General features: G+C 53.4%; 1 protein-coding gene across 24 annotated transcripts in view; it reads right to left on the bottom strand.

Annotated features, from left to right (window-relative positions):
• TJAP1 (tight junction associated protein 1) overlaps positions 1-23,729 on the bottom strand; it is a 26,352-nt gene extending 2,623 nt beyond the window's left edge. The window contains exons 1-10 of one of the 24 annotated variants that reach the window (XM_021098778.1): positions 23,628-23,729; positions 23,014-23,115; positions 11,830-11,959; positions 5,055-5,152; positions 4,275-4,400; positions 2,587-2,615; positions 1,722-1,883; positions 1,437-1,503; positions 331-438; positions 147-230 (exon numbers count right to left, since the gene is read on the bottom strand). In XM_021098778.1, the coding sequence (XP_020954437.1) occupies positions 147-230; positions 331-438; positions 1,437-1,503; positions 1,722-1,883; positions 2,587-2,615; positions 4,275-4,373 (549 nt within the window). In that variant the 5' untranslated portion in view covers positions 4,374-4,400; positions 5,055-5,152; positions 11,830-11,959; positions 23,014-23,115; positions 23,628-23,729. The other 23 variants (XM_021098765.1, XM_021098780.1, XM_021098767.1 and 20 more) reach the window with 23 other exon arrangements.

Here is a 23,729-nt window from a genome sequence, read left to right as displayed (position 1 = left end):
GGGCTTGAGAGGAGACAGGGAGGTGAGGTGAAGGCAAAGCAGAGGGGGGGAGCTGAAGGCGGGAGGATGGGGGGAGGCAGAGAGACTAGAGTTGGAGGGGTCCTAAAAAGGCTGGAGGGGCATTGGCAGGAGGATGCCCTACTCACGTCGGCGAACTTGTGGTTACGGAAGTGGGACTTGTTGCACTTGAGGAGCTGCACAGCCAGGTTGCAGTCCAGCCGGTACCGCTCCTGCAGACACAGACATGGTTCAGAGCCCCGCGCCACCCAGGGGAGCAGGGTGGGGCTGGGACACAGCAACATGGGCAGGGCGGCCCCGAGGTGTGTGTACATTGAGCTCCTCCAGCTTGTTGATGGTGTTCCTCGCGTCCAGTAACTTGTTGGTCAGCTCCACGATCTCCCAATCCAGAGTTTTCCTGTCCATCTCAGCCTTCTTGATCTGAAGCACAAGACTCATGGTGAAGCCAGCCCACACCCCAGCCAGCCCTTCCTCCCAGCCCCTCCTCCCAGCCCAGAGACACAGGAAGCCACAAGTGCTGGGCAGCCAAGGCGGACGGAGTGGAGACAGACAATGGACAGACAGAAGGAGACCAGACACCTCTCCTGCAGTCCAGCTGGCTGTGGGCAGGGAGCTTTCTGAGCATGACCAATGGCCGCGGGGGCCCAGGACAGAGTGGTCTAAGAGGTGCCCAGCCCTGGAGGGAGCTCAAGGGGTTCTACACACCAGGCAAGGCAGCTGGCACCTGAGAGGCAGGCACTGTGCCAACCCAGGGGCTGAAGCCTGTGTGTGTTGCTGATTCCACGATGAGGCTGGGGAGTGGGGCTGGGGGCAGCTGGGGGCACCTGTGAGATTATCTAGTTGTGCAGGGAGAGAGCTACAGGCTCAAAAGCAGTCTTCTGATCTTCAATTCATGGATTGCTTCCACAGGCCCTCTTGCCCCAAATGGCTGGGGCTTGTTGCCACTGCAGCAGAGAAGCTGTGAGCCTTCAGTGGTGACATCAATCAGTACCTCTGCCCAAGCCAAGAGCAGGCTCCCCAGCTGTCCCCCCCTGCTGAACAGGCTTCACATGAGGAAGAGGAAAGGAGCGGGCAGTGGGCAATGGCTGGGTCCCAGCAATCCCTGATCTCAGCTGAGGAGGAGGCCAGGGCAAGGGAGAAAACACACAAACTCAGACGCAACTGCAAAAATCCAGCTGTGGCTAAGAGAGGCCTGAGAGGAGAGTGCAGCAGCAACGGTGGCAGCATGAGGGGAAGACGAGGAGAGAAGAGAAACAGTGTGAGCGTTAAGACAGTCCTGACTCACACAGCACACTGCGGCCCCTCCCCCCCGTGCCCCCTCCCCAGCCCCAGGCTAGGAAGGCTTCCCCAGGCAAGTCCCAGCCCCCTGCGACACTGTGAGCACAGCACCAGCCCAGCTGCCCTCCAGGAGGGATTACCAGTGTGTGCAGCTTGTCCTCCAGCTCCTGGTTGGTCCTCTGGGAAGCTGTGTAGCTGTTCTGCAGCCTGTAGAGGAATGCAAGGCAGACAGACCCCTGGGGTCAAGACCCTGTTATTTAGACCCTGCTCAGCCCCTCCTTGATATGGGATCTTGGACAAGGCCTGCTCCTCCCAGAACTTGAGTTTTTCTCATCAGAACCAAACGATCTCTAAGGCCTCTCCTGGCTAACCTCCTATGAACAGGGAGGTGCCTGCACCTGCATCCCAGCCCCTCATTCCCACACCTGCGGAACTTGTCCTTAAACTTGTCCAGCTCCTCGCGACTCTGGCCCAGCTCCAGCTCCAGGCAGTCTTGCCCAATCTCCAGCTCGCGCTCCAGGGCCTCAGTACGTCTGGTGGCGGAGGCCAGGCGCCGGCGAAGCTCCTCATTCTCCTGCTGCAAGAGCCTGGTAGGGTGAGGGGTCAAGGGCAGAGGGGCATCAGAGGTAGGAGGACTACCCTGGAGTCCCAGGCTGGACTCAAGAAGGAAGGCGGGGTGATGTGAGGACAGGCAGCTGTGGGCAGGGGACTCTTGGAGCCTCAGCATGAGTTGGGCCTGCTGGCCCTGAGAACACAGCTTGGGTTGGAGGGACGGGTAGGCAGAGGGGAGGGGAGAGAACAGTCTACTCCCCTCACTGGAGAAGAACGGGAAAACATAATTGCAGGGGCTACAGTTCCCAGTGTGTCTCCGGTTACAGCCCAAGCCAGCCAGCCAGCAAGCCCCAGCTCCAGTTTCCCCATTGCAAAGTCAGGCTGCTCCATTATTCATCTCCTGGAAACCCAGCCCAGTGCTGCCTCCTTCCAAAGGCCTCACAGAATGGCCAGGAAGGGCTGCAGGGAGACAGCTGGCATGGGAGGCCGGGAGCTGGGGAAGGGCTCTTCAGCAAGATCAGGCCCCTCAGAGCCATCACCTCCAGGATACCAGCTTCTCCTGGAGCCCATGGCATAACCCTCTCGTTCTGGAAGGTAAATCCACAACGTCAAGCCTCCCCTAAAACACCCCACGCCACCCTTTACCTCTACCTAATCCAAGGAAAAGCCTGCCAGCCTCGCCTGCATCTAAGAGGGACAGAGCAAGGCAGGGCAGGCCCTGGGGCAGCGGATACTCACTTCATCCTCTCCGCGTCAGTCAGAGGCTCCTGGACACAAAAAAACAGAAGCTTGAGGCCCAGCACTGGACCACTGGCCTCCCACTTGCCATCCCCGCCCCCCACCCCCACAAGCCCTGGCAAGGGCCAGGTCTGCAGCCAAGAGACTGTCACAGCATAAGTGGCTGCAAGGCCCTGGAGAGATGGAGGCAATCCAGTAACACCCAGACAAGCCTACATTACTCTCTTCTGGGCCAATCAGGAGATTCAAGAACCCCTCCCAGCCTTCACCCTTACCCACACCAGCTCCAGCCCCTCTTAACCCCAGAGCCAACTGCAAATGAGTCCTGGCATCCATGCTACCTCTGCCAGGGCTAAAGAGAGCCCCCCAGCTGTCCACTGGGCCACTAGTGGACCCTGCAGGCATGGCTGAGACCTTCTAGAGAAGTGACGAAGTCAGGTGAGCTAGAATAGAGTCCTGGGCTCTACCCCTGGGGCTGAATCAGGCCCTCACAGAGGCTTGGGAGGAACAAGTGTGTGGGGGAAGGAGAGCCTCTGGGCCAACCCACTGACAGGAGTAAAGTGTCTCATCCTGCTTTGACCCTCCTGCTGCATCCTCCCCAAGCATTCACGTCGGCCACAGCCCAAAAGCCAGTGCTCAGCCAGCTGCGAAGCACAGCAGCCATGTGCTGTGGCAGGAGGGAAAGGTCAAGGGCCCACTCCACATGGGTCTGATGCTTCAGGACACCAAGCACAGGCAGGACCATGAGGTGGGTGGTGGCCTGGACCGAGGACTTGGAGCTGCTGACACCTGCATTGATCCTGTTCTACCACACACTGGTTGTATTAACTTTGCCGAGCCCTAGTGGCCTTACCTACAAAACCAGGAGAATGCCCAGTGGGTGGCTCCTCACACTGTATCTGGCCTTTTTATATAATGTTTCCTAAACTGAGAATGGGCAAGTCATGGGTGGCATTTCTGCCCTGAAGCTGTCCAGAGGTACCACGGTATGCCTGATGCTCAGCACTTACTAGCCATCTCTCAAGTTCCTTAAATGTGCTCCATGTGCTGCAACAGGGTGGAGACACAGGAGCAAGGGGACTCTGCTGCGGTGCTCGTTTCCTCCTGCAGTAAGCTTAAGGAGGGAGGAGAACCGACCAGAGAATGTTCTGCAGTTGCCCAAAGGCCTCCTAAGAACCTAATGCAGTTCCTAGCAGGGAGCACGTATTTGATAAAAGTTAGCCAGACAGAGCAAAGCTGGAGGAGGGCCGCACTTCTCTGGACAGTGAAGAACAGTTGGTCTGGTGGGAAGCAGACAGAGCACCACTTCCTAATGGCCCCCAGAGGGGCCACAGGTTGAACATCCCTGCTCCACCAGTGGAGGACAAGGTTCTGGCCTCTAGTAGGTGAGAAGCCCTCAGGCTGGCGGGCTGCTTCCTGCATGAAAAACAATATTACATGGGATACTTCTGCTGAGCTATAGACTCTGGACTCCTGGACACAGGGACAGGGGCCCCAGCCATCCCCTATGAGTTTACATGGCTCCCACCAGCTTTGCTGCAGCTGAGACCCCAAGCATGTATCAGCAAAGCTATGCCCTCACGTCAACTTGGGTGACCTAGGTCCCCTCGGGCAGGGCAAATCGGCCAAACACCCAGCTTCAGGGGGCTGCATCTGCCAGCAGGGGCAGGGGGACCACTCTTGCTGACCTCCTGCTCCAGCCGGGAGCCAGGAGCCTCTAGCCGCAGCTCCCGATGCTCAGGTGGCGCCTTCCGGTAGGGTTTCTTAGCAGGGGCTGCACTGGTCATTCTGGGAGGTGAGGGCTCCTCAACCTGCTGAGGAGAACAAGGAAGGAGGAGGTTCAGAGATGTGACAAGAAGCCCCTGGACTGAGAGAAGAGGACACATAGGAGCCACCAGGCAGGCAGAGAGGCCCGGTCTGCTGCCAGGGTCATTAGAAGGGCCGGACTCTGGCATGTCAGTACCCATGGGTCAGGGGTGTGCTAGGGGGGCGGTGCAGGGTGCTGGACCCAGTGGGAGCAGATGGGGGGAGAGGCAGGGCCAAGAGAGGGCAGAAGCCACCCGAGGAGTGGCCCACCCCTTGCCCCAGGGGGTGGGGAGGCAGCCTCAGAGGGAAAAGCTGCTCTCCATGGGGCTCCTTTCCTCAACTCTTAACTGAGTCAAGAATGGCATCAATTTCACAGGCTGTTGTAACGATTATGTAAAGCACTAACACCCGTAGCTGGTGCTCAGGAAATATTCCATAAATTAGCTTAATAAAGATCATAACCAGAAGCTGTGAGCCCAGGCCGGGCTCCTTGGGGAGGTGGGTGGGGGTCTCCAAGCTCAAGGGCTCTGAAGTCCAAGCCTCTCTGGCCTCCACTGCTCCTTCCACCAGCACCCACCAAGAGGGGCAGCCTGCTGCCCCCTCACCTGCCAGCCTCCCCAGAAGGGGGCCCAGTGGGGGCACAAGCCTCACCAGGCACATACCGTCTGTCTGTCGGCAGTTCTCTCTGTTCCGCTGTCCGGGAGTCAGCCCTCGGCTCTCCGCATCCCAAGGCCCCTCCACTTCCTCTAGCCAAGAGCTCCTGAAACCGGAGAAGGGAAGAAAGTGGAAACCAGGTGTCAGCCACCTGTCCAGGGAGAGCTGGGCAGCAAAGTCTCGGAACAGGGGGTCTGCGGGGCAAGTGGTGAAGGCTGGACAGGATGGGAGGCACTGGTCTCCCCGCAACATCTCTGCCGCAGGCCCAGAGGAGACACATGCATCTCATGTGTGCTTGTGGTCTCAGCTTACCCATGCCTGATTCCGGAATAGGTCTGCTCCTGTCCTACTCCTACCCTACCCCATACCTGGCCTGCTCATTTCCTAGGCCTCTCAGAGCCAGAAACAACTGAGAAATTTGGGAAACATGGCTTGCAGAAGAGACTGCCAGGAAAAAGCCTAGGAGTGGCCCAAGAAGATGCTGGAAAAAATACCTTCCAGCATCTGGAGCTGGAAGCACTGTTTCCAGACGGAGCCCAAATACTAACCCTGTGCACAGTGGTGGTAAACAGACTGTGCCATGAAAGGCAGGTCCAGAAGCGAAATATCTGAAAAGGCAGCATTTTAGGGCACTGATGGCTCTCAACCAGGGTGATTTTGGTCTCTCTCCACCCACTCCTTCCCTTGGCCCCTATATTTGGCAAATGTCTGAAGGCATTTTTGGTTGTCTCAACAGGGCAGGAGAGGGGAACACTACTGGTATCTAGTGGGTAGAGGCCAGGGATGCTGCTCAACAGCCTCTAAGGCACAGGACAAACCCCCTGGCAAAGAATTATCAGCACAAAAGTGGACAGTGCCCAGGCTGAGAACCCTGTGTGCAAAGCCCCAGCCTGGGGAGCCAAGGTGCCTGCTTCTGACCCTTCTGGCCCCAGGTAAGTCCCTTCCTCACCAGGCCAGCCTGTTTCTCATCTGCACAGAGGTGGCTGGACTGAGTGACCTGTGAGGTCCCCTCCAGGTTCTTGGGGTTCCCACTTCTCCCCACCTGTAATAAGCTGGGCTGCAGCACGGGGGCAGCAGCCACCACAGGTACCAATGCAGGCATTAACCTCAGGTGGCCTTCTGGGCATAAACCATCTTGCCACTGCCATCCACCTAACCTGAGATGGGGGCCGAGGGAAGCCTCACGGCTAAAACGTGTGTTCCTGCTGTCGGGACATGCCCTGGCCACGACTCCTGTCACATTCCACCAGGGCCTGAGGCAGGAAGCACAGTGCAGGGGAGCGCAGGGTGGGAAGCAGGAGTGGCCTCCTCCTCTGTCTGGGCAGCCTGGCCTCTGGCTTGGGGTTCTGGGGCGTGGCAGCAGGCACGAGCCACCACCCTCCTCCCCTTTGATGGTGAGGCTGAGCGTGTCCCCACAGGGCACATGCAGCAGGCAGTGTGGGGCTGACTCCCTGCGTAGGAATCCGGGCGGGCCTGAAGGGACAGCACATTCCTGAGGTGTGGGGAGCAAACAAGTCACCCCACATGCTCCCTGGGGCTACCCCTCCAGAGGGCCCTGGGGTGGGAGTTCTTCAGGCCTGGGGGAGAGGCCCGGGCACCTGAGACTCAGGGGGTCTCAGGGTGGGAGTTCCATGAGTTTGGAAAGAGAGGCGGGCCAGAGACACAGGAGTAAGAGTAGCCAAGAGCTTCTTCAAAATCCCGAGGTGGCTGCAGAGTTGTCCTCTGCCTTCTCCCCTTCTCGATGGAGAAACCAGTCCCAGCTCCCCGCTCCCTATCTGCTCCCCAGTCAGCTGAGGAGCCCCTTTAGGTACCTTTCTAGTTTCAGCTTCTCTTCTTCTCTATTCCCGCCAATACCCACACTGCCCTCTAGGCACTGGGACACTTGTATGGGTGGTGGGCGGGCAGGGAGGACCCCGACGTGGCCAGGTTTCTGGCAGGGAGGGCAGCCTCACTCCAAGGCCTGCTGCCCCAGCTTGAGCTGTCACATCCTACAAGTTCTTCTGCCTCACCTCGAACTCACAGCCCCACGGGGCTTTCAGGGCCAGATAACCTGGCCTGCTGAGAAAACAGACAGCATGGACGTGGCTGACAGGGAGGTGGGTGGTTAAGTGTAGGCTTAGACTCTGGGCCAAGCAGTTGTGGTGATGGGTGGTTTTCTCTCCCAGCCAGAGACCACTCTCTCCATAATGTGTCAGAGTCACAGGGAGGGGGATAACTCCCAACTGGGGAAGCAGAAGACAAGCCACTAGGGAGCCTGCAGTGACCCCAACACAAGTCCACAGGGAACAGTCCGTGCCACTCCCCACGCCACATCCATAAACACCAGCGGATGTTGGGGCCTGGGCTCCAACTCCTGAGATCTGCTAAGTGCCCCAGATCCAGCCCAAAGGGGACAATTCCAGCACTAACCAAGGATACCATGAGCCTGGCAGGCTGCTGTCCCTGACTGGAAACAGTGGAGGCAGGGTCAGACCCAGGATGTGAGCAAGGCCAGGTGCACTGAAGGATGATGGGAGAAGCAGCTGGACAGCTGGTCCACAGCTGGGAAAAGAAGGTGAGCTGGAAGACAGCAGAGTGGTCCTCCCAGGGAGACCCAGCTATCACAGCGGCCTCCGCTGGCCACGTCTCCTTCACCCAAAGATTCACAGGTTGCTTTGGAGTATTTCTGCCCAAGGAGGACTCCGATCCCATGTCGAGAAGAAGCCCCCAGGGAAAGCTGGACAACTGAGAATGGGCCCTGGGCCATGCTGAGCAAGCAAGCAGCCTTTGGAGCTTCTTCGCCTCTGGATGCTGAGCTGGTACCAGGGCACCTCCAGCCCTGGGTCTTCAAGAAGGGTAGAAATGGACAGGGAAGGATCCCACTCCCACCCCTCAGCACAAGCTCCCTGAGCTTCTCGGAACTGGAGCCAGATGACTCAGGATGTAGGGTACCGGATCACTTGCTGGGTTTGTACTACAAGAAGAGCCGTGCTCAGTGAGAAAGGCTGAGGCCTAAGTTAAAACCCCTGGTGGACCCAGTGTGGCCTGGGGCTCCTTGGGCTGGACCTGCAAGCACCACTGAGGCAGGGAGAAACCATCCAGAGCGAGGTGGGGGGAACTGTCCCCAGCTAAAGGAGGCGAGGTGAAAAGGAAAGCAGCTCTCCCCTGCCACCCAACCCCACCTCCCTGTTCCCCTTCTGCATAGTATTCATTCTTCACTTACTCAAAGTCAGTTCAGGGGAGAGACTCAATCCCGTATGTATCTGCTGGGGCGGAGAGGGGGGTGATGGCTTTGTAATTGCCATGTTGCAATCTGCCAGTCGGAGCAGGCCGCCTGTTGCCACCTGCCCTGTATTAAATACCTTCTCCCTGATTACAGCCCATGGGGCACGATTAGCTGCCTCCAGAGAACAAAGTCTACTTTCATTAAAAATAGGACTCGGCACGCACAGCGAACCTGCACTGTGAACCCCCTGAACAGCTGAGCAGAGCGTGTATCAGAGACAGATACAGGGAGAAATGTCCACGAGAAGCTGGCTGAGCAGCGTCCTTTAATCAAAGGACAAAAAAAATCTGCCAAGCATCTCTCTCAAACCAGGGGATGGGACTCCTCCCTGCTCGCCTTTGTGGATATGCAGAGCGTGTGTATGTGACTGAGGCTTCCCCCCAGGTCAGAGATCAAGCTGCTGGAGATAAAGGGAAACCTCTTCGGAATCCGGATTCTCTCCAAACCACCATCCTTCCTCCAGCTCTCTGCAAACACCCACAGGAGGCAACAGCAAAAAGGTTCAAGCCCAATAGCCAAGGACACCCTCTCACTTCCCTCTGCCATCCTTTCTGCAGGTCTGCCCAGGGCAAAGTCAAAGGTGCAGGAGAGGAAGGGAGGTCCCAGCAGCCAGTGTTCTCCCTGCTCAAAGCTCAGAAGCTACCCCAACACTGGCCCAGCAGAGAGAGGACTGAATCCAAATGGGTGTGGCTCTTGGGCTTTTCAAACTCTGCTGTGCCCCTGCTCCAGCTCCCAGGTTGTGCACCACACCTCCTCCACCTGCCCAGTTCAGCTACTCTTCCAGAGACTCCCCCACTCCCCACATCACCTTTAAAAAACTGTGGCCCCAACGTTTACCTGGGCTCAGACCATTCCTGAAACCACTGATATGCCTCCCTGTTTCCAGCTGTCAATGAATCAAGCAAGTAAGGGAACTAGAGGAGCCAATGAAGCCAATCTTCTGAATCAGGGAATGCACGCAAAACAATACCATAAAAAAATTAAAGCTCTTCTGCGTAATTCAACCAAAGAAAGACAAATGGGGGAGTTCCTTCGTGGCTCAGTGGTTAACAAATCCGACTAAGAACCATGAGGTTGCGGGTCCCATCCCCAGCCTCGCTCAGTGGGTTAAGGATCCAGCATTGCTGTGAGCTGTGGTATAGGTCACAGACGTGGCTCCATCCCGCGTGGCTGTGGCTGCGGTGTAGGCCGGCGGCTACAACTCCGATTGGACCCCTAGCCTGGGAACCTCCATATGCCTCAGGTGCGGCCCTAGAAAAGACAATTAAAAAAAAAAAGACAAATGGAAGTTAGCAATCACTACTGCCTTTTTTCTTTTTTGCTCTTCCTTAAGCCCCTAATCAACCACTAAACACGAATGTCTGATTAGAGGGAGCAGCGCCTCCCCTGTAGGAATCAGAATCTCCTCAGCTGCAGGCCCTGAGGTAGTCTCTGAACCCCGCGGGCCTGGGGGAAGCTGCGCCTCTGGGGGCAGGACCCACTCCTGCCCTAGGAGTCTGGCTGCTTCTCAAGCCTCTGAAATCCAGGCTCTGCCTTCAGCTGAAGCCCCCAAACCACGAACCACCACCCGGTAACCAGGGGACCCGGCAGGGGCCTCTGGCATTGTCCACCAGGACCACCCCCAACTTGTATGGCCCCCTCCACCTCTACTGTCAGCCAAGAGCTGCAGAGCCAGCCAATCCTACCCAAGCAGGCTGGGCTAAGCCTTCCCCACACTGGCCCCCAGTTTCCGGCGCAGCTGTTCCTGAGATACCCGAGCAAGGCCCTCAGCGATGCTGGGCGCGTGGCAGGCAAGCAGCCAGCAGAGCATGGGGTGGGGCCCGGGCAGGCTCTGCTCTGGGCCGATGACAAGGCTGAAAAATGCCAGTCTGTGCCCAGACCAGCCCAGCTGCCCCTCCCCCAGCCAGGCCTGTCACCCCTCTGGGCAAGCACAACCTCACCCTCCTAGGACATGCTGCCCGCGGCCCTGACCTGGCCCCCTGCCTACTCTAAACGGAACAGACAGGGTTTTAAAGCCAAAATAGGTGGGAATTATCCTGCCCCAGAGTCATCCTGAGGCCTCAGAACTAGTGCTGGTGACCTGAGAGAGCTCACCTGGCTCCCCACCTGAGCAAATACCTCAAGTCTATCCACCTGGCCTCTCATTCAAGCAAACACTTGGCAGGAACAAGGGGCTGAAGACAACTGATGACAATGATCCAAACAAACCAAGCCCCAAAGGGAGGGCCGAAAAAATCCCCACGATCAAAACCAGCACTTGACCTTAGTCCCCATGCCCTCTCCTAAGGAAGGACAAAATGAGGGGTGGCCCTGAACCAGCCCTCCCCTCCCAGCCCCTTCTGCTCTCCTGGTCAGAGCCAAGCCACAAGCCCCTCCAGCTTGCTGAGTCCCTATTCAGGTCCCTGCATCCATGCAGCACCCACACCTGCTCTCACCACACCCCAGGTTCACAGGCAGCTCCCTGCCATCCCTCTCCCTGGCGCAAGGGAAACAGAATCCACTTAGAGGACAACCTTCAGGTCCCAAGTTCCCCCATCCAGCCCAGCCCACACTGCAATGCCTTGAGGCTGGAAACAGAGGGTCTGCCTACAAAGTTACCTGTGCAGAACATAGGGAGCTTGGAGCAATCGGCCTTCCTGCTATCCCAGGACCCCTTTCTCCTTTCCAAGCCTGGAGTGGGGAGGGAGCTGGATGGGAACTTCTCTACAGTAAGCAGAAGCCACTGCCTCTCCCAGACCCACTGTGGAGTCCAAAGACAGGTCCTGCCTACTCTGGCCAAGGCGCCCTTCCCAGCTCTTCTCGGCTAAAGTCCACCTGAAGCTCCAGACATGGAAGGCGATGGAAGGTCAAACTCCACCCACTCCACCTCCCAGAGCAACGGTCACCCATGGGAGCTACATCTCAGATGGGTACCTGGTTCTGGCTCCAGCTTTCAGTTTAAGTAGTTTCACTCTTCTGCCTGGGCAATTTCCCACTACCAGGCCAAGGTTTTCCTCAACCTCCCCACCCCCAAGAAGAACCTGCAATGGATCCTAAGTTCTCATTCCGGGATGAGCACAACAGGGACACCATCTTCCCCTCTTGATAAAGGGAGGACACTATCCAGTCGAGCAGAAAACTCCCTTCCCACCCTTCTTCCATTGTCTCCAAGGCATGAAACCCACAGCGTGGTACCTGAGGGCTGGTCTCAAACTCCCAGGTGCTAAGAGCAGATTAAACAGAAACACTAAGCATTCTGTCTTCAGGGAGAAGTGAGAGGCCCGGTACTACGGAGAGGAGAGGGAGGGGCAGAGTCCAGCAGCAGGCCAGCAGTGGGGCAGGCGCCCGTGTACAACCCCACCCGCAGCAAGGAGACTGGGAAGGTGGGGGGAACCCAGTGGTAAGGCTGAGCGAGCAGAGGATGTAATGAGCGTGATGTAAGCTAAGGGGAGGAGGCCCAGGTTGGGGGCAGGAGGGGAGGACAGAGGTGAGGCTGGGGGACCCCTCAGGGTAGGTTAGCTGGCCCAGGTCAGACTCACAGGGTTAGTGTCTTCTCCCCAACCAGCCAGCTCTCCTGGTTAGCACGGTTAGCGACAGACTCATGGCAGATGCCCTCCAGGCACTCCATACAAACAGACAGCTTGGTTTGTGAGCAGCCCAGCTCCGGAGCTGCAAAGAGAGAGCAGAAAGGATGCCAAGCTGCGGATGCCCGAGGGTACACACCACCCTCTGCTGACAGGGAACACTCCTCCACACTTACCACCAGACCCTCGAGGGCGTTCTCCCCTCGGGAAGGCAAGGCGTGCACTCCCCCTGCCAACCCCTGAGCCCAGCCTGTGACCCCAAGGAACAAGGGTCTCCTTCTTGGTGGTCAATGGAAGGAGCGGAGCGCTGCGGTGGTGGGGGCACTGCTCCTGCCTCACCTAACCCCCAGAACACTTGCTGCCGGCTGCACCGAGCTCTGAGGGCTGGTTGCAAGAACAAAAGCACCCACAGCTGTAGCTGCCACCTTGCCCATGCCAGCAGAGTTCAGCCCACCACCTCCCACAGGCTCCGAGTAAGGAGCAGGGAGAGAACTGGCCCAGGGGCCGGAGGCTGCAACAAGAGCCGCATGGAATGCACCGTACAATGGGGCAGTGTGTGCCTGCACCCAGAGCCTGGCCAGTCAAGGGAATGGTGACACACTGCCACCTTTCAGTTTCTCAAAGGGCCGGGGGATGGCACTTCCTAGGGAGCTGGCCCCAGAAGAACCCACAGAGCGAGGACAGGGCTTTATTACAGCCCGGATCCCCAGACTCTGATAGGGACTATCCCACCCGCCTCCAAACGAGCAATGCCTGGAAAGGCTAGCCTTCTCACATAGCTAGCCCAAAGAACATCCTTTCCTGAAGCCTCCAGAACCACCTAGGGGAAGTGACACACCCTGGCTTAGAGATCTCAAGGCAGATGTGCCACAGCCATGGAGTCCCAGAAACCCCCACCCCCAAGATGGGACCCCTGGGGCAGCAGGACAGGAAAGTTACAGCAAACACATCAGCAAATACTGCCTCTGCTTCATAGAGAAGGGCTGGCAGGGAAAAAGCAGAAAGATCCCCCTTCTATCTGAAAGGCCTGCGGATGATAACTCTGGGTAGGAGGGAAAAACAGAGACCACACTCGCCCCACATACGTGCCTGGTCTTTGCCTGAGCCCAGGCCAAGTATAAACACAGGCAGGAGGAGCCCCTAATGGGCTTCCCACAGGCTCTGATAGCCCCAAGGTCAAAAGGCCACGGCCTGAGCATGGAGGGTGAGGTAACTGCCTAGCAGAAGACAACTCCAGCCTGTAACAAAGCATGGCCATGGACAGTCTATCCTCAGAATCCTCACCACAAAAATGAAATAATTAGATACATACATACACACCTACCAGCTGGGTCTGGTTTGCTCTGTTTTCTTTGTTTTTTTTTTTTGTCTTTTTAGGGCCACATCCACTGCATATGGAAGTTCCCAGGCTAGGGGTCGAACTGGAGCTGTAGCTGCTGGCCTACACCACAGCCACAAGAACACAGGGTCCAAGCCACGTCTGCGACTTACACCACAGCTCACAGCAACGCTGGATCCCCAACCCACTGATCGAGGACGGAGATCAAACCTGTGCCCTCATGGATGCTAGTAAGATTCATTTCTGCTGAGCCACTATGGGAACTCCTGCTTTTTCTTTCTTTTTTGATTTTTGGGCCACCCCGCAGCATGTGGAACTCCCAGGCCAGGGATCGGATCTAAGCCACAGATGGGACCTAAGCCATAGCTGCAGAAATACAGGATCCTCTAACCCACTGTGCTATGCCAGGGATCAAACCTGCGTCCTGGCACTGCAGAGACACCACAGATTCCATTGCACCACAGTGGGAACTCCTGGTTTGCTTTCAAAAAGTGAGGCAAGTCACCTGGCTAATGCAAGGTTTCAGAAACCAGGGGGGGGAGGGAGGGACTCTCTCTGCCCTGAAATAGGGGTTGACAAATCAGGTAAGTCTACTCTCTTCCAGCCAAAGATGAAAGGGTAATGACGGGGAGAAGCACACATCAAAGTGCTGTGCCCACGTCACCCTTACATCCATCCTCACTCCCACTCAAGGGCACTCCTGCCAGACAATTTCACCTCAAAATAAAAATCAATCCCTTGGAGACAAGCAGGGTACCTGCTGTGGTGAGAACCTCTAGGAAAGCTTCTCTACCCTCCAAAGGAGCTGACCCCCAAGGAACGCACCACGCTGGAGGGAGGCTGTAGCCAGGCTCCTCAAAGGCTCCAATGGAGACTATTTTCCCCCTGGGGGTTTTCTGCTAGGAGGGCAGAAAAAGTTGAATGTATTACTATTGAGGTTTTTTTTTTTTTAATTTTTTATAGGCGATATACAATGAGGAAAGTCTGGAAGTACACAAAAATGACTAGAAGGCTATGTGATAAATGGTTAACAATATAGCTCCCTACCTTTGGGAAAGTGCTTAGAAGCAGTTGGGGAAGAAAGGGAAGATCTTTTTACTTTTTTTTTTTTTTTTTGGCCACTCTGTGGCTATAGAGTTCCCAGGCCAGGGATCAGATCCAAGCCACAGGAGCCAGGTGGGCAATGCCAGGTCCTTTCACCCACTGTGATGGGTCGAGGATAGAACCTGTCTCTTGTTGCTGCAGAGATGCTGCTGATCCCATCATGCCACAGCAGGAACTCCTCTTTTTTTTTTTTTTTTTTTTTTATTCTGTGTGTTTTTCTGTATGGTTGGTATTTTACATGAGGATATCTATTTATGATGAAAACATAAAAGTCCTCAACAAGCAGACCAAGCCCTCCATCTGCACTGTGCTTTACCTCTCCAGAAGCGCTTTCCCTCCCTTGACGTTTCCTTTGATCCTTGTAGCTAATGAGACCCACCAAACAAGTGGAGTTCTTCCACTCTCAAGTGACAGAGAGGACAAGTGACTTGCCCAAGATGAGACACTGGGACAGAACCCTCCCCTTCCAAAATCTGGAAAGTGACTTCTCTAGGGAGCCAGAGGGAAGATACCCTCAAAGACGTCTGGGATTGGCTTATGTGGGAAGGTGCAAAGAGGCCACTGCCCAGTACCCAAGGTGATCAGCACAGAGCTCTGTCCTGCTGGTTGGCTGAGTAGGAGCATGGGGCTCTTGGGTCTAGGCTGACTTCCTTCAAGACAGTCCCTCCCCTGCCACGGTTTACTGTGCGAGCACAGAAGCTCTTTACAAATAGGGGGCCATGTCCTTTATAGATTCCAAACGTCACCAAACAGTTGGCACTTACGAGGTAAGTCCAACAAAGTACTTTTCCATTCATGGCCAGTCCATGGGACTTGGTCCCTCTGAGTCCTAAAGGCACACAACTCAATCCCGTCCAGCTGGCTAGGCCAACCTTCTCTCAAAGCTGCTTAACATACAATGCAGCTCATTACTCCTGCCAAGATGCCAGCAGGAAGACATGCCACATTGCAGTGCGCACCCTACATGGAGAGATGAGGGGCAAAGCCCCAGGAAAACGCCTTTGCTCCACTTCTACCTGCTGGTTCATCCTTTTGGTTCATCTAGGCACTGACAAGGTTGTAGTAAGTCCGGGCTGTCAGCACAGAGCACATCGAGATGGGACTAGAAACACAAGAGAAAAGCAAGCAGATTGCAACGGGCACTAAAAGGAGCTTAATGAGTAACAAAGACGATGCCAGCAGCCAAAGACTTTTTAGAAGATGCTAATTAAGCAAGAAAATACACCTGTGTGTACTTCGCCTCCTATTCTAACTCCTTCCTGCTGGCTTATGGATGTGTGGTTAGAACATAAGAAGGCTGAGAAGGGAGCCAGCTGAAGCCAAGCACCTGGAAAATCATTTTACTACATTATCTCAACTCTGGAAAATAATTAGTAATGCCATTGATAATACTATCGCCTTTTGTTTATTCAGGACCTTCCTTCCTGAGAGTTCAAAAAGTTTTGCCAGATAGATCTGCTTTAGTCCAAGGAGGACTGGGCTGGGTCACACAGGAATCAGGACTGCTCAGGATCTATTATGCAGGGTCTAAAAGCTCAGCCTTCAATAAATGACCTTGCCCCAAAGAAGCTTTAAAGAAAGAAGACCTTGCCCTTTGGCAGGGAGAACCCGCCCCTGCGTCCCCCTGCATCACGGTGTGGTGAGTGCTCCGAGGGCAGAAGAGAGGTACCTGGCTGGGTCAGGGCTTTAAGGGCCAGACAAGAAGGCTGCCCTCCCCAGAACCCAGGCAAATCTTCCTCTGATTGTAGCATTGGAGCACCACCTGGCATTATACAATTAAGAGGTCTAGACTTCTGGAAACAAATTCCTTTGCTGTTTGTTTGGAACTGGTGCCCCAAGAACTACTCCCATCAACTACACTGAAAAAATGACAAAAGAATGGACAGTGACTCTCAGCTTCCAGCCCCATTTCTGGGGAGCACCTGAATTAAGCCTGTTCTGTAGCACAAGAAGATCACTGAAGCCCCAAGAAAACTAGGACAAGAAGTCTGGCTTCTTCAATGCCTAGATGTGTTCCATCAGCTTCACCCACCTTCTTCAATCCAGAAAACCCCTGGGAACACGGATCCTCAAACACCCCATCCAGTCATCCACAGCCTTAATGACATTACAGATCCATCATCTACGCACCCCCACCTGGATCCATCAAGGTCACCACCAATCTCACATGCACCTCATGATCCATCAAAGGAGTCATCACAACACAGATAGGGAGAAGCATTAACAATCTTATCTTGCACACTAACGATGTCCCCAATCTCACTTCATCACAAGAAAGGAGACTCAATTTTATACCCCCACCTCAAAAATGTTCCTGGCTACCTGGCAAAAATAAAAAGGCTTAGCCGAGACTGAATAAAACAAAGCCTTTTCTCATCCACTGAGTTTTCCAACATGGGATTAATTCATTCAACAAGTATTTACTGTCCCATGCCAGGCATCATGCTACATGCTGTGAAGTGGTTATCTCCAACGCTCAATACTCCTGCAAAACCGATGTCATCTTTATTTTATAGGGGACAAGACCAGGGATCCTAAGAGTTAAGCTATATGCCCAAAGTTGCACAGCTGATAGGTGGCAGAGTCGGGATTGAATCCCAGCTCCAAAATCAGACTCTACCACGTGGCTCAACCCACTTCCAACTCCCCTCACCCCTGCCCTCCCAGTCTCCCCTGCCCCCACCCCCCACCCCATGATCAGGGGGGGGTCCCTCCTCTACAGGGAGTGAGCTCGGTGAAAGAGACAGACAGGTAAACAGAGAACTCACGACACAACGTGGCAAATGTCACAACAGATGTTCAAAGTGCTGTGGGGACCGAGAGGGCTGTCTTCTCACTGAAGGTGACAGAGAAGCTAGGTCTTAGGGGGTGGGCAGAGCGTCAGAGACAGAGGTGAACATTATGAACAGAATGAAGTGCACAAGCATGAAGAGAGTGAATGGTGGAGAAAAACTGGTTCAGGAGCAATAGGAAGCTCAGGAGCAAGGAGAAAGGGCAGAAGAAGTGGAGCAGCAGCAATTGGGGCTAAAGGGCGGACTGTGTGTCAGAGGGTAAAGAACTTTTCTGCAGGCTTAGCTCAAAGAGTGTGGGCTTTAGGAGTGTCCGTCATGGCTCAGTGGTTAACAAACCCAGCTAGCATCCATGAGGATGTGGGTTCGATCCGTGGCTTTGCTCAGTGGGTTAAGGATCCAGCATTGCCATGAGCTGTGGTGTAGGTCGCAGATGAGGCTCGGATCTGGCGTTGCTATGGCTGTGGCATAGGCCGGCGGCTACAGCTCTGATTTGTCCCTAGCCTAGGAACCTCCATATGCTGAGTGCAGCCCTAAAAAAGACAAAAAAAAAAAAAAAAGAAGAAAGTGTGGGCTTTATTGTAAACATGGGAGAAACCATGACATTTCTAAGGGGAGAGACACTGTTTTTTACAGAAAAGCATTTTTACAGCAGCATGGAAGACAGAATAGAGTAGGGAGAGACTGCCCACATTTCATTCACTCGATAGGTACCACAGCCTGAGAAAACACCTCTTACGTGCCCTCCACGATCCTACATGCTAGAATACAACAGTGAATAAGACACAGTCTCTGCTCAAGGCACTTACAGACTTGTGGGAGTCAGACAAGTAAACAGGCAATTGCAATATCACCTAAGTTTTAAAACAGAAGTAGGCACAGAAGGTCATTAAAGGGCGGTGAGATCCCAAGGAAGTGACATTTAAACTGAGACCTCAGGAGAGTTCCCTGGTGGCTCAGAAGGTTAGGGATCAGGCATTGTCACTGCAGTGGTCCCTGCTATAGCCTGGGTTCCATCCCTGGCCTGAGAATTTTCATATGCTACAGGCACAGCTAAACCCGCCCCCAACCCAAAACCAAAAAGCTGAGACCTTTAGAGCAATAAGGTAAAGGGGATCTGGAATGTCTGCATTCCCGACAGCAGAACCAGCATGTGCAAAGGCCCAGAAGCTACTGAGAATCAGGTAAGTTCAGAGAGTTGTTAATAACAGACGTTGAAGCAGGTGGAGAAATGAAGGCCCAGTTTACCTACAGGTCCTTGGCACTCAAAACATGGTGGTGAGAAGTGAAGGAGTTCAATTCGAAGATAACACATGAATAGAGGGTGTTATGAGAAGACAATGACTTAGACAACAAGAAGAAAATGCTAAGGGGGGGAGAATCAGCTCAAAATCCATCAGCCTTCACCCTGCAGTTCAATCATTTGCTAAAAATGGGACCCGAATCCAGAACTTTTCAGGATGTCTACCAAACACAAAGGTCTACTCTTCGGAGGTAACACGTTTCAGCACGCTGACTGCAGCACAAATCAAGATCAAGTGCATTATCCCGAGATATGTGGCTCCTCTATTGATGGAGGAGGGCAGCAGAGACCGACAGATGCAGCTAACTCTCAAAATCACACATGCCACAACAAGGAGAAAAGTTCACCACAGGGTCAGGTCCGAATTCCCAGGGAAAGGCCTGGGTCCTGAGCCCCCTTTTCCTGAAATCTGGTCAGACACCACACACGTGCCTACTCTGAGGGCAGAGGGGAGAGTCACTTACTGAAGGAAAATATGGGCCCCGAGGGCATGTTAAATAGACAGGACATGACTCAGAAGGAAGGGAAGAGTGAGTCTTAAATACAGGGCAAAGGAAAGCCAGTCAGTCAGTCATTGCGCATACCTCTGCCCCAGGGCTGCACACCAGCCTCCCAACTGGCTAAAGGGAAAGCCTCCCTCAGAGACCCCAGCTTCAGCACAAGCACATTTCTTTTCCATTTTCCTCTCCCACTGCAGGGAGGGAGCTAGGGGTGTTTTGGGCTGTTTGTTTCAGAGCTACACCGGATGCACATGGAAGCTGCCAGGCCAGGGGTCAAATTGGAGCTGCAGCCACCGGCCTACACCACAGCAACACCAGAGCTGAGCCGAGTCTACAACCTACACCACAGCTCACAGCAACGCCAGATCCTTATCCCACTGAGGGAGGCCAGGGATCAAACCCGAGTCCTCATGGTTACTAGCTGGGTTTGTTACCACTGAGCCACAACAGGAACTCTGGGAGGGAGTTGTTTTATTTAAACATATATTTTTTGTCTTTTGCCTTTTCTAGGACCACTCCCGCAGCATATGGGGGTTCCCAAGCTAGGGGTCTAATCAGAGCTGTAGCCGCCAGCCTATGCAAGAGCCACAGCAACTCGGGATCCGAGCCGCATCTTTGACCTACATCACATCTCACAGCAACGCTGGATCCTTAACCCACTGAGTGAGGCCAGGGATCCAACCCACAACCTCACGGTTCCTAGTCGGATTCGTTAACCACTGAGCCACGATGGGAATTCCAGGAGGGAGTTGTTTTAAATGCCACATTTCCCCCCCTCACCCTGTAGCTTGCTACTTGCTGTTTTTAAAAGAATGATGCATCCAAACTGTCTATGAATTTAACACTATGGCTACTTCGACTGCTCATGTCAATAATCAAAGTCAGAAATGAGCACTGTATTCACATCCACACTCACACACACACACAAACCTTTAAAGCATGCTAAGAATGGATTCAAATGTTACTCTGTTCACCCAACCCAGTGCAAGGTTTTCCAAAGGGCAGTCACCAAGATGAATCACAAAGAGGCCAGATTTGGCTAACATGGCACAGGGGACTCCCTCACCAGTCCCTGCACCAGTCACTATCTCTGAGGGGAAGGGGACAGCTGAGATGAAGAGCTCAGTGCCTAAAACATTTTTTAAACAATCAAAAAAAATTTTACTATACTACGGGTATACATCTAACCATCATGACAAGCAAACGAGATACAAACTGCCAGCAGGCATATTTAAAAGTTAATTTCAAATAAATAAAACTTATTTTCATACCAAATCCTACCCACCCCCCAAAAGGCTCAATTGCTAAAGTCAGATTGCCTGAGTTCAAATCCCAGCTCTCCACTTACTAGCTGGGTGACACTGAGCAAATTACTTAACCACTTTGCACCTCTATTTACTCATCTGTAGAATGAGGATAATTACATTGTAGGGTTGTTGTGAAAACTACTAGTTAATACACGAAAGGCACTGTTGCCTGGCAACAGTGCCAGGCATGTAGAATGTGCTCACGAAGCATTATTTTTATTATCATCATTGCCCAACTGAAATTAGGTAATTCTACAGCCTAACAGCTTCAAACAGGAAATCACTGGCACCTTAACATCATTTTATTTCATTTTACTTTTTGCTTTTTAGGGCTGCACCTGACGCATATGGAAGTTCCCAGGCTGGGGTCGAAGTGGAGCTGCAGTTGCCGGCCTACACCACAGCCAGAGCAACGTGGGATCAGAGCCTCATCTTTGATCTACACAACTCACAGCAATGTCGGATCCTTAACCCACTGAGTGAGGCCAAGGATCACTCCTCATGGATAATAGTCAGGTTCATAACCCTCTGAGCCACAACAGGAACTCTCTGAATTATTTTATTTTTTCCTTTTTTGGCCACCCTGAGGCACATGTTCCCAGGCCAGGGATCAGTACACTGCAGCATCACGGGATCCTTAACCCACTGTGCCGAGCCAGGGACTGAACCTCTCCTCTCCAAACAGCAGGACAGCAGTCCAAACCAGTACAGGTGCTCCACAGAGAGACACCAAGTTCAATCCTAAAGCAGAAATTAATGCTGAGATCTGACTAGCACAATAACAACAAATATATATTGAATGTCAGGCCCTATTCTAGATACATTAGGGAGTTCCCACTGTGGTTCAGCAGCGACAAACACAACTAGTATCCATGAGAAGGCAGGTTCGATCCCTGGCCTCAATCAGTGTGTTAAGGATCCAACGCTGCCATGAGCTGTGGTGTATAGGTCGCAGACGCGGCTTGGATCCCATGTTGCTCTGGCTGTGGTGTGGGCTGGTGGCTCTAGCTCCAATTCGACCCCTAGCCTGGGAACTTCCATATGCTGTGGGTACGGCCCCAAAGATAAATAAATAATACATTAACTCATTTGACTCTCACACAACCTATGTGAAATAAGTACCCATGATAGAAGTATTCTTACCATCCCTATTTGATTGATCAGAAAGCCAAGGCATAAAGAGCTGTGCAATTCTAAAGGTCACAGAGCTACAAATGGAAAGCCCACATTTGAACAGTCTGACTGCAGAGTCAGTGCGCTTAACCGCCATGTGTGCTCCCCACACTGTCCTTACTGATCACAGTTTCCTAGGGCATCCACAAATTGTTCTTAGAAAGTTCTCAACATTCTAGAAATGGAGTCACAGGTAAATAACATCACTTCTTCAGATACCTGAAGGTACTGAAGCTAGCCTAGTGACTGTGATTTGGGTTAGTGTGCCTGGAATAAGACTTTTGGGGAAAGAGGTGGGGTGGGAGTAGGGAGCAAAAGATGCTTAGTAAGGAGTCCTAGATCAAATGAGACTTCCCAGCCCAATCATGGAACAGATGCTAGTCCTGAAACAGGCATAAGCAGCATGCTCGTAACGCTGACTTAGGCCATCCGCGTGGCATCAAAGGAAGTGAGGACCACGCTCACTCTACGGTTCCAGACTCCTTCTCTTCTCTCCAACCCCAAGCCCACTATCTCTCAAGCCATGCTTAGTCTGGCTAGTGAAACTGATGTTTGTAAAAATGTGGTTTGAGGAGTTCCGGTCGTGGTGCAGTGGTTAATGAATCCGACTAGGAACCATGAGGCTGCGGGTTCAATCCCTGGCCTCGCTCAGTGGGTTAAGGATCTGGCATTGCCGTGAGCTGTGGTGTAGGTTGCAGACACGGCTCAGATCCCATGTTGCTGTGGCTGTGGCTGTGGCGTAGGCCAGTGGCTACAGCTCCAATTAGACCCCTAGCCTGGGAACATCCACATGCCCTAAAAAAGAAAGACCAAAAAAAAAAAAAAAAAAAAGGTGATTTGATAGGAAGAAAATAAAGGAAGAGAAGAAAGCTACCAGAAGAGAAATGGGCAAGTTCTACAATGCTTTCCTTCCATCATCAAACTGATCCAGGCTATAAAGCGGCTCTCAAATTCTAGGGGTCTTAGGGACAGAATGATGTGAAAAACATTCGCAGAACCTTACACTGGTTACCTTAACCTCTTATCATACACTCATCTGGGTTTCCCCTCCCTAAACCCAGTCTGCCTTCCTCACTCTTCTGACCCCACTACCCACCAAATCCACACCTCCAAAGAACACTAATGGGCCCTTCTTACCAAAAGAAATGACCAAAAGAGGTGGGCATGCTGCAAGAGTGAATTCAGGAATGAGTTGGTGACAGCCAGTTCCTAAACGGTTAGTGAACACCATCAAAAATTTGTTTTCTTATGACTCCCCACCATCTGTCCCCCACATATCTCCACTTCAGGCAGAATACCAAACTGAAGATGTGACGGGGAGATCAAGGAAAATACAGTGAGCATGAAGGAAACTGCTTGTGACAGGGATGTGTTAAAATACTCTCAGCCTGATCTCTAGGCTCTTGTCCACATTTGCCTGCACAGGTAAAGGCATACAAGGCTCAATTCTACGCCCAACTCTCAAAAATGAGATCTAAGTAGAACACTAACTTAGAGATCACAGGCAAAGGGCAGCCTCTATGGAAAAGTGCCCTTCTCAGATTAAATGATTTTCAGCATCACTCGGAGCCCATGCACCCTGCACCCAGGGAGCATGCCAATCTGTCACCGGAGGCCACCTTACCCGCTCTGGGGTTGAGCTGGGGCAAGTCGCTACCTCTTCTTCTTTCCAAGTAGGCACTGTGATTTCTTCCAGTCCCTGGGGCCCCTGAGTCTTCAGCTGAAACTGGGGCACATGCTGCTATAAGAACTGTGGAAAGGCTGATCTAAGTCTAGAAAAGGGTCATCTGACTGGCTTTATTTCCTCCTTACCAAACCTGCCCAGCATCCTTCAGGTCTCTCGTTCCCCCTTCGCTATTATCTTCCTCCATGGATAAGACCCCTTTCCTCTCCTGCCGGCCTGGTACGGTTGGGCCTCGGCCCCATGCTCCGGACTTTTTACTCTCACTCTCTGCTAAGAAGTTCCCCTCTAATCTGTGACTCTGCTTCGTCCGGACTGCACACCTACTTCTGGTTCTCCGCTTCGAATCCCCTCCCCCAAGGCTACGACTGGAATTTAGGCCCCCTCCCCTCCATCCTTATCCCCCTTTTTTTCCTCTCCGCCTCCAACCTTTCACCACTCCATTTCCTCTTCTCAACCCCGAAGTTAGCCCCTCCTCCGCCCCAACTCCATGTTGGCGTCCCCGCGACCCCCCAACTCTAGACTCCCGGCCCATCTACTCCAATCCCAAAACAAACTTTCTGCCGCTGCCCACTGCCTTCAGGCCGCCATCTTGCCGCGGGGCAGGCTGGGTAGTGGCCACGGCCGCGGGAATCCCCACGCACCAGGCGCCGCGCGTC

Source organism: Sus scrofa, chromosome 7 (genome assembly GCF_000003025.6).
Source record: "Sus scrofa isolate TJ Tabasco breed Duroc chromosome 7, Sscrofa11.1, whole genome shotgun sequence".
NCBI lineage: Eukaryota > Metazoa > Chordata > Mammalia > Artiodactyla > Suidae > Sus > Sus scrofa.
This window is presented reverse-complemented; position numbering and strand designations above follow the sequence as displayed.